Genomic DNA, 11319 nt, shown 5'->3' with positions numbered 1-11319 from the left:
TATCTGTATGGGGAAACCATCCCAGTAAGCAGCACACCCGTTATCAGGGGATTTCCTTATCAATTACCTCGCTCACCAGCTGTACCACCCCTTCCCAGTATACTCTCAGATGGGGGCAGTACCAAAACATGTGCATAATATGGGCTCGCACTTCACTGCATTGAGGGCAGGCCGTATTGATGAAAGTATCAATGTAATCGCTCAAGTGTCAGGATCTGTGGAAAACATAGCAGTTTAAAAAGCGCGTTTCGGGATCTCTTGGATATTTCGGCCAAGATATTGTCCCATTCCTTCTCAGGGATTGAGGTGTCTAAGTCTTCTTCCCACTGGAGTTGGAGTGCCTCCAGCGGACATAGCCCGTCTGCCCAAAGCGCTCTGTATAGGCAGGATATTGCCTTAATGACTCCCGCTGATAGGACCATATAATAACAACTCTGTTGCGGTAGGGGCTCTATGGATCCCATCCTCCAGTGCCTACGGATGGTCGCCGTGACAGTGGTGTGTAATAAGAAATGTCCTCGAGGTAGGTCGAACTCTGTTCGGAACTCCTCAAACAACAGCAACTCATTATCCCTGTACAGGGCGCCCATTTTGGTTGCCCCGGCCTCCATCCAAACTTGTAGGTCCCGCCAGTTGCCTCCATGTGGGAGGGCTTTTAGCATATCCATCGGGATGTCTGGCGACTACATTTCCCTCACCCCCATTCTCTGCAGTCCCCCGGACCAGCATTTCGTCTGCACATTGAGCTCCTGGGAGTCAGTTCGGTAGAGTTTGCATACTCTAAGATACACTCGGGTCAGGCTGCCCAACGAGGTCCCGGTCAGTTCCGGGGCCTCTGCTCACTGATTCCCCTCCGGCCACAGCCTGTACCAGTCACTGCAGCTGGGCTGCAATGCAGTAGGCCTCAAAGTCCGGGGCCGCCAGGCCGCCCTCAGTTATCGGGCACTGCAATATCGTGAGGGCAATCCTAAAACATCCCGAGTTCCAGGTGAAGGCTCAGATTTGAGAATTAAGATTTCTAAAGAAGGCCATAGGAAGCCATAGGGGTAGTGTGTTAAAATCATAGAGCAGGGGGAGGAAGGGCTACCATTTTGAGCAGGGCAATCCTGCCAGCCACCAAGAGCAGCAGCGCTCGCCAGAAATCCATGGGTGCTTTCTAGGTTGCCTTCGTAGCTATCTGGCCAGGTATTGTATATATAGACTCCTAGGTATTGAAGGCAGTCGGGCTCCCAAAGTAGTCTCGCCAAGTCCCTGGGGGGGCATCTTGCAGGGGCCAGGGGGAAAAGCGGAGACTTCCCCAGCTCACTTTTAGTCCTGATATGAAGCCGAACCTCTCTAGCAGCGTGCGTGCTCCCGCCAGCGTAGAGTGCTATGAGGTGGTAAGTAGTTCAGACTTGCAGCCCTCTGGAGTACTGCCCTGCTCTTGCTGCAATTGCAAGTGGCTCTGCAACCAGGGCGAAAAGAAGAGGGGAGAGGGGGCAGTCCTGTCTAGTACCATGGTCTACTGGCCACCCTTGTGATATAAGTCTACCAGTTCTCACTCGAGCTGTGGGACTAGTATATAGGAGTTTGGTCCATTGAATAAATCCCGCTTCCAGCCCCATGTGTGCCATAACTTCATACAAGTAGGGCCATTCCAGGCTATCAAAGGATTTTCTGTGTCCAATGCCAGGATCAACGCTGATTCTGGGGCTTCTTTGTTTGCGTCTAGGACAGATAAGAGACGTGGTATATTCCCTGCCGTATTGCTGGAAGGAATAAATCCAGCCTGGTCTTTATGTACTGGAGTGGTCATAAAAGGCAAGAGCCGGGTAGCTAGTGTTCGCTTTTAGCGGGCGGTATGCCATTTTGTCATGGGACGGTTTATTTGGTTTTAGTACCGGGACTATGATGGCCTCTCTGGTTGTGTCTGGTAGGCATCCGCTGTCGCGGACCGCCCGGTAGAGCATAATCAAGTGAGGCACCAGCTCCGTACAATATGTGGAGTAAAACTTTGCTGGGAACCCGTCCGTGCCTAGTGTTTTATTCAGCACCATCTGTTTAATAGTACCAAGCACCTCTTGGGAGGTTATGTCTCCCCCCCAGGGCATCTGGCGCCTTCTCCGCTATTCGCAGGAATTGGAGGCTAGCCAGCCAATCGCTTGCTTCCTGATGGTTTGAGATGGGGCTCACGTAAAGGGCTGAATAATACCCTGCAAATACATTGTTAATCTTCCCTGGGGTGCATACTCAGAAGCCTTCCCCGTCCTCCAGGTCCAGGACAGGGGAGCAACGCTTTTTGGGGTTGGCCAGCCATGCCAATAGGGTGCCTGATTTATCCCGCTTGGCGTGGGTCCTGGCAGTGTACATTCGGTAATCGAAACATCGGAGCCTCTCTATTTGCGCTGCCACCTCCTCCTTTGCTGCCACCAGTTCGCGCTGCAGCTCGGGAGCTTCTGGTCGCCTGGTTTCAATGTCACGCAGGCGGGCCTCAGCATTCTCCATATCTTTTAGGAGAGATTGTCAGATCCCTTTGGACTCAGCAATGCAATGCCGCCTCAGCACAACTTTAAAGGCATCCCATTCAGGTTGGGGGTTGGCTGCAGAACCAGCATTGTCAGCAAAGTAGTAAGTAATTCTGGTCCTAATCGTCTTGTGGAAGGCCTTGTCCTCTAATGATTCAGGCTCGAGTTTCCATGTAGGGATGGAGGGTCTGGGGCGCACCCACTGCAGGTGGAGAAGTACCGGGTTATATTCCGAGATAGTGCACAGCAGGTGTTTTATTTCAGTAATTTAACTATGAATATCAGGAGTGGAGAGAAATAAGTCTAAGCGAACATGTAGTTCATGGAGACTAGAGAAAAAGGAATAATCCCGATCCAAACGGTGTTGGCTTCTCCAGGAGTCCACCAGGCCCCATTGCTGTTGCCAGTCAGAGAATACTTTGGCCGTGGAGGTCGTCTGGGTGACCTGCATTGGGGGTGCAAACGATCTAGTATAGTGATTGACTCGCAATTTAAATCGCTCCCAATAAGTGTAGTTGTCAGACATGGAGCCAAACGTCGAGACAGAAAAAAGGGACTTTAGTCTGTGTTGGGGGCATATTGTTCACCAGTGTTACCTCATTGGCATCTAACTGGCTCTTTATGGCGACATACCTCCCTCAGTATGAATCATGTTGTCTGGGAGTTGGGAGGGGACCCATGCTCTTATCCATACGAGTGTTCCTCTAGCAAATGCTGAGTATGTGGTAAAGTACGCTTGGCCTCGCCATCGCTTTTTCAGCACCTGGCCTTCTTTGGTAGTGAGATGCCTCTCCTGTAAGAGTGCGATGTGCACTCCCCTTCTATGTAGGTAGGAGAACACTTTGTACCTTTTCGCAATGATATGCATGCCCCTGACATTGCATGTCATGCATTTATATCGTAGGTCATTATCCATATGCAGTGTCTATGTGGAATGAAGCCTTCCCGCGCCCCATCGTTGCGGTTCCGCTCACCCTTCCCATAGTGTCCCCACCTGCTACGTGTGAATTTTAGGTGCGACTCGCTAATCCACAACTGCAACAGCATCAGCCAACAACCCTAACTCCCCCTTGCAGGGCCTGCAGCAACAAGCCACCCGCCCAAATCGTCGTAGTGTTCGCTAACATTCCAAGCAGAGCCTCTTTAGCGCTCTGCGGTGTGAGGGGTAGCCACACTTCTTCTCCGGGCAGCTAAGCCACGATCCAGCATACTCGGGAATCACTGTGGAGCCTTCTCTAACAGTACGTAGTTGGTTAGCATCTTGGGTTCTACTAGCGCGAGGACCGCAGTAACCCCGGCTATCGGCCAGCTCATTAAGCCAACATGTAGGTATATGACTTAAAAATTATATCATCTGTCATGTGCGGTGTGATCCTGGGCATCTCCAAGCTTGACATCCTGGAAGTATGAGATTTCGGATCCGAGAGTCCTGGGGGAGCAACTCTTGGTATCATGTATCCTGTTCTGGCTGGCCCCTGCTTATTCGTGCCACTACCTCCATCGCTCTTTGCCGTTCTAACCTAGCCTCAGCCTTAGATGGTAGTGTTAATTGCTGTTGGTGACATGCATGTTTGGGTGTTCTACGCGGGCGCTCTCGCTCACGGTCCTTCTTGCTGGGCCTGGGTTCGACTTGGAGATCCAGTCAGTCCCACGTTTCTTGCTGGGTCTGAAAGAACCGCACCCCATCCGAGGACACCACTCGCAGCTTTGCAGGGAACACCATGGAGTACTGAAGATCTATCTGCCATAATTTCTTTTTAACCTCCTGGTAGGGTGCCCTCTGTCGTTGGACACCTTTGAGAAGTCCGGGAAGATCAGCACCGTTACGTTAGCTACCTTCAGCTCCCCTTTCTTGCAGGCCATTGCTAGGATGGAGTCCTGATCAGCATAGAGCAGTAGCCGTGCAATCATAGTTCACGAGGGAGCCCCTGGAGGTGGAGGTCTGGCTGGGACTCTATGCATTCTCTCAAGGGCCAAGAAAGCCCTGAGGCCTTCAGGGGACACACTTTGTGTGCAACCACTTCTCCAGGTATTGCACTGCATTTGCTCCTTCAGTTTTCTCCGGGAGGCCTATGATCTGAATGTTATTGCTGCAGTAGCAGTTTTCTGCATCTTCCGCCCTCGTCTCAGTTGTCCGCACCTTAGCCTCTATGATTTGCAGCTACTTTTTCATTGCAGCCATAGCCAGGGAAAGATCTGCCAGAGCACGTTCATTGCCAGACACCTTCTCTGCTAGCTTTCTGTGGTCATCCTTCAGCAGGTTGAGATCCGTGCCGATTGTATAGATTTTGAGTTCCAGGGCCTCTCTAGGCGGTAATAGCTTGGAGAATATCCTGGAGCGTAGGGTGCAGTGCTAGCCTCCGAGGTTGTCAGCGAAGTTGCTCCCGATGTCGCTGGAGTCATTGTCTCGGGCTGGTCTAAGTCTTTTTGTTTGGTGGGCTTGCCCATGGTATCTGAGGGTTCAGTGCCAGGGATGTGCTCTGGTGGGGGGTCAATCGTGCCGAGCACCAAGTCCCTAGTTGACAAATACTTCCTGGAGGCTACTTCTGCACTGGGCATCCCAATGCAGGGCCTGCACAGCTGTGCATAGGCAAAGTTGTACGCCGTCATGCGGGGTCTTCCTCGGGTCCGTTCTAAGATCTGCCAGCCAGTTGTGGGGCCCCCTAACTAGCTGCTGTGCTGATCATGCAAGGGCCCCCTGCGGCCCTGCAGCAGACAAGGAAGTTGTCCTGCCTTGTTCGCTTTGCACGTCTACTTTCTGGCTCCCACAGGCTAGAGATGGCCTAGCTCCCCGCACCTTCCCTCCCTCAGGACAGTAGCCAGATGAGGTCAACGCTACCTAGTCAGAGAGTGCTGTCTAGCTGCACAGGCCCGTTCCTGGTCAGACACTCGTTCTGGTCCCACTCAGAAGGTTGTATTGCTGTTTGTCTACCTAACGTTGCACCTAGTAGCAGTTCCCCCAGGGCAATGTGGGTGTCTCTCCACCAGCCCTCCTCTTGGTTCTTGAGTCGCACTACTGCCAGTCATTGTGCCAGGTGGGCCGATTCTGCAAGCAGGCAACAGCCCAGTTCCTCTCTCCCAGGTCAGCAGTCAAGCAGGTTCCTTAGTCGCCTGCGCAAGTCTGGGAGGCCCAGTTTTACCGCTCATTTCCCCACAGCAACCCCGCCCTCAGCTCCAGTCAGGGGCATCGCAAGAGCAGCATAGGCGCGAGCAGGGCAGCTCTCCCCCGCAGCCAAGCCTCCTCCATGTGTGGCAGCCTTGGGCCCTCCACCCAGGAAGGGGTCTCTCCTCCTCGCACTATAAGCTGCTGCTGCTCAGCAAATGTTCCTTCGCGACCGGATACCCGCGCTCCTACCTGCCCAGGGGCCAGTCACGTCTCAGTCCAATTTCGAGTGCAGGGCCGGCGCTGGCTGTCGATTCCCGTGCCCTTCTAGGTCTGTGCGCCAATAGAGGTCTGGCGTTAGTGCGTGTCCACAGTAGTCGGCTGCCGACTGCTCGCTACTCTCCAGGTCCCCACAAGCTCACTGGTGCTTCAGCGCTGCCCGCAGCAGGTCAGGGCCGCCGCTCGTTGTCTGCACTGAGCCCCATCTCCATGAAGCCTAGGCCAGCCCATGCCCCAGCAGCAGCGTCTTGCTGCACGGTCAGGTCACTTCAATGCCGTGGCTCACCTTCTCTTCTGCGCTGGGGTTAAGGTCGGGCCAGCAGACTCTCTGCACTGCCGCCACGGTCTCAGCACTTCACTGCGCCGTCAGGACGGGCCAGTTCCTGGTCTTGATTCAGCCCTGCTTCCAGTCCCCACAGTGCTCTGGTTCCCTCCGCCAGGCTCTGTCGGGGCTCACGGGTTCCGCCATCTTGGGATTCGGGACCACAAGCGGGTCCATTTGATGAAGTGGATTCCAGGCCACAGAGCGAGGTGAGCACCTTCTGATCGCTTGTGCCCCCTTAAGCCCCCCAATCGGAGCCCTCACAGTTCTGTAGGGGGGGTTAGGATGTCGCTGGATCAGGCTTGTCACGAGGAGCTCCGAAATGAGCTGCCCACTCCATTGGCATGAAGCCACACTACCACCATGACGATAATCTTTTCTTGGTGATAATGTTGATAACGTTGACCCGAAAAGAAAATCTTTAGGCTTATACAATTCAGCTGTAGATTAGGTTTTTAAAAATCTATTTTGAAGCATACTTTTGAAATGTGTAGCAAGTGTTTTACTGCATGTTAAGTGCTGATGTGCTAGGTACCCTTGTATATCTTATAAACGACAAAAAGTGATTTTCGAGGCTGCTTAGCACTGAATTTGCAAAGGTAACATTTCAATAAACATAAAGAGAAGAGTAGTTTCAAAACAGTTTGGAAAATATCGCTCTGGGCTTAAAACCTGCACTCAGTAAGTAATTTATATGGTATATGGCATGTGTTTAGCTGAGTGCCAGTATGAGGTCTGAAGGGAATCAAATAGTAATCAGTAACAATAGTGTAGTTGCAGGCTTTCGAAAATAACCAATGATGTATCCTGCATTTGGTGAGGTATTCTCCAATGTACTTAATGATTCAAATTGCAAATACTTCTGTTCATTGCTCAAAGCAGGACTTTATAAAGCTATCACAAGCACTTTTTTTCAGCACCCTTATTAAAACTTCCCCCTTCAGAGCACATTTTAGCAGAAAGGTGCTCCAGCATTACACAGGAGGGGATTTTGAGAATTGCTATTACCTACTTTGGCATATACACAGTACTAACACAAGACTATGACCCTGATAACGATCTTGGAGGATCTGATACACAAACGTGACGGATATTCTTTCTGCCTTAGTACATGTTCCTTTATATACTATGGAACTTGTCATAAGGAGGATGGGATATCTGTCACGTTTGTGACGGAGTATCCATCCGCCAAGATCATAATCAGCCCTTGTATTCAAGTACTTCCTTCTCGAAGAAATGGAGGTTGAAAAAGTCATGCTATATCCTGATAAGAGTTTATATAGAGGCACTGTCAAATACTATTCAGCACAAAATAGGGGGCAGATTATAACATTTGCTTTGCTTATAATATTGTTATTAAAATTATACTGCTCGACAATGGTACATAATTTTCCATCGGAAAGACAACCAACATCCATTAAGTCAAATAATGCAAACAGAACTTACCATTCTGGTAATGGAATTTATTGTTTGATATAGTTATAGTTATGTTAGTGCTAAAATGTATTTCTTATATTTAAAAATATTTCTTTTAACAACGAACATGTTACAGAAACTGGTCTTCCTTCTTTTTAAATAAGAGGATTTAACTTTACATACAGAAACAGGTACTAAACTCTCAGTAAACAATAGGTTTTAGCTACTTTATCTGTAATGAATAAGCTTCAAGAATCTACAGAGGAGAAAAAAATGGGAAGTGTGAGTTTCATGAAATGGAACCATATTCTTAACTGAAAAAGGTTAAGGAGAGATATTCCTTCCTGTCTGCAAAACAATAAAGGTGAACATTAATTGCCTGTCAACTATATTTGATGGAAGTATCATTGATGGGTTCGCAATTGCAATGGAAGAAAAACTATTGAGGTAAAAATGTATATTCTTAAAGCATATGTATAGATGTCCCGAATGTCAATTCAGGTGATCCTCTGGAGGGATTTAAAGGTTTATACAATATGGAAAATGGAATATTAGTAGATAGATCAAAGATTTGAGAGTCCCTTTAAAATATTGAAAAATGTAACAGCATTTTAAAATCCATGTAGCTTAAGAATTAAACATATCCCTTGGAGTGGAAATTTGTAATCAAGAGTTGGCAGTCACTCCTCCTCCTCAACTGGTCTCTGCAGTGGAAAAAGGGCCCTTCAAGTATCGAAGTGGTTCATCATCATCTTCCGACTGTATTCATAGGCTAAAAACAATGCTCCATTGGCTGGGAAGGCTCGTATCATTGTAGGCGTCAATCCAGAATACAGGGCAGGAATTCCTGCAAAATTAAGCAGAAGCATGCATCGGAATGTGATCACAAAAATTCTCCAGCCTCGGGAAACATTTGCTCAATCAGAAAATTAAATTGATAGTCTCACGAACACAAGCACAACTTCCAAATCAGTTTGTTTATATTTTATGAGGTTTTACTGATAACTAGTATTTTACAATAATGTTGAAGCCTATACTCAAATGTGAATTACTCCAGGTTAGTACAGTGCTCTATACAAGGGACACAAAATTCTAAAACAAACTAGAGGAATGTGGTACAACTGCCGATAAAGGGCAACACTATTGTTTTTTTCCCCTCTAAACACCACTGAAATGCCAGTCTATAAAATGCCAATCATTTTTCATTGAGTTGCGACATTTCACCGGTACCCCACGCTCGTGCCTGGAGTGAGACTTGTCTTACATAGGGATTTAAAACCCATAACACTGAGAACCTGTGTTTGAGGTGGGATGTAACAGGATGCCTGCACAAAAGGTTTTGGGTAATGAGTTCCAGCACACCAAGGATGCTTTGCATGTGGATGATGGAAATGTATCCTCAGTTTGTGGCTACATTTCCAGGACCTCCTTAATGCGACAGCAGTTCCACCTTATTGCCTGACTTAGTGGATATGCCAGCACAGAGATTTCTCCAAAGGCGACTCCGGAGATGCAGACGGGGGATTTCTAGAGAGAAAAAGCTACAGATCTGGTGGCCCACTCAACCAGACTCTGAATGAGCCTCCGAGCCTTCATCTGTCTTCTACATACCGTTAGAAACACCTCTCTAAATGTCATCTGTGCTTCAACACATGTTTTGTCTGCTTTATTTGCAAATAGTTCACATTCTGGAACTATTAGTCCTCCCCCACCATTCTGGACCTGTGGGTCCGCCTTTCGTTTCCTCAGACCACTAGTTCTTCATCAACCTGCCTCCTGACCCTCTTATTACTTTCACGGGTCCACTAGTTCTTTAGAACCTCTGCCATCAAACAACCTCAGGACTCCCTAATTTGGCTATCCCTTCTGGACAGCGGGCATCAACATCTTCAAAATAATGCAGCACTTTCAGTTTTTCTGAACCTATAAGCCCTTGAAACCTCTTCTGACACTACCACAGATGCCCCTGAGCACTGACAAAAAAAACAAGCTATTGCAGTTTTCTCTGTCTATGAAGAAACCAAAACTAACAACAAAGTTATGTAACTACTCTTTAGGTGACTCTCCTGGCTGACCCATAACCCCAGAAATGTCACATTACATTAACATCCAATAACTCTATACCAAACCTGTCACAGCAAAAAGTGGCCTCTAACACATTTCTCCAAGCAGAGATGCCCAGGGCACATTTTATGTATCACTATCAATGTTTAATCAAGAGATATACACATTATCATCTTTATATGCAGATATCATGCAGTTTTAGGCTGAGTGGTAAAAATAAGGTCATGCAGCTGATCTTAAGACAATTGCGCTACAGTAAATGCTTGCATGTTCCATCAATGCTTTCATAGTGTCATTTCACTGCACTACATTGCGGAAATATGTAGATCATTTTACAGTTTACCAAGGTTCAGAGTACTACATGGCAGACCATGCTCAGCCTGCTGAACCATATTCAAGGGAACTACCATCTATGGAGGCCAGGGGTCTGACTCATCAGCATGTTTTTAAAAGAGCTTTTGCTAACTTGTTTTAGCATTAGTCTCCCTGTCCATTCTGATCTTTTCTGCATTCCCCCGACTTCTGAAATCCCTCAGCCATTACTCATCGGCAACAATCTCCAAGTAAGTATACCAATTATCTTGCCTCTGATTACTTTTATTAATCGTAGTCTTCTGTTCCATTACAATCCTTTCCATACTTGCCCAGGTCTAGGGAATGTCAAAGGCACAATTAACCAACTAAACAAAATTTAAAGGGGTGGGCAACCTTCTGGCCCCATGCGTCATCCATACCAGGCAGCAATTTTCCAATGAAGGCCTTCCTATAGACTGCAGACTATTCACTCTTGCCCCACACACAGCATGATGTTTTATGTATCTTAAATATTTCAGTAGGAGGCATACACATGAACAACAGTTCTTCTGTCACCCACCCATGTATCCTCATGAAACAGGTACGCAGAGTGACACGGACCATCAGAAGCATATGTAAGAGGAAATATTATGCTTGTAATGCCCTCCTTTATAGTTTTCATGTATTGAGGTCTTTTTAATTACAATATAATAATCTCATAGTCTCTATTTATTTCAATAGTGGATAAATCAATGTAAGTGATAAGTGGAAATGTTATCAAACTGCTTCATCAATGGATTAAATCAATTTTTGACACACACACATCCCTTCTTCCCTCTGCCCAATTAGTGAGCGAATCTATTACCAAACTCAATCCGTCTTCCATTGTTCGGAACAGCAATGGACATAAACATACCTGGGTAAGTTAATAAATATTCAATAATTTTTCCCATTTTCGTCCTGGACAATGGAAATTAAAACTAATTAATGCTCACAACCAAGGGTAAAGCATCCTTTGTGCATATACCAAACAGAAGCAGGACCGGATTCAAGAACATTTAGCAGTAAGTCAGATAGAGTGACGACTAACATTTAAACTTTGCATAGATTCTAAACATTTTAGGGATTCCCAATAGCTCTAAGGATCACACATCGAAATCTGTGTAAATCTTAGATTTTAGTGCATGCTCACATTTAAAGATGGTTATTCAGACATCCGTCCTTGTAATGGCAGGTCACTTCAGCTTAGGCAGATATCCTTTTTCTTAAATGGAAATTTCTCCAAAGCAACACAGGGCCTGATTTAGATCTTGGCGGTACTACTGCCATCCCGTGAT

At 47.2% G+C, this 11319-nt stretch overlaps 1 protein-coding gene across 1 annotated transcript in view; it reads right to left on the bottom strand.

Annotated features, from left to right (window-relative positions):
* Positions 1-7656: 7656 nt before the first annotated feature.
* The window catches only part of LOC146802187 (mitochondrial ornithine transporter 1-like), a 129396-nt gene continuing 125733 nt past the window's right edge, over positions 7657-11319 (bottom strand). Inside the window, exon 7 of the mRNA XM_085621773.1 lies at positions 7657-8471. Coding sequence (XP_085477899.1) covers positions 8350-8471 — 122 coding nt within the window. The 3' untranslated portion in view covers positions 7657-8349. The remainder of the gene's footprint in view (positions 8472-11319) is intronic.

This window comes from Triturus cristatus, chromosome 8 (genome assembly GCF_964204655.1).
Source record: "Triturus cristatus chromosome 8, aTriCri1.1, whole genome shotgun sequence".
NCBI classification, from domain to species: Eukaryota; Metazoa; Chordata; class Amphibia; order Caudata; family Salamandridae; genus Triturus; species Triturus cristatus.
Note: the sequence above shows the minus strand (reverse complement) of the source record. Positions and strands in the feature narration are given on the sequence as shown.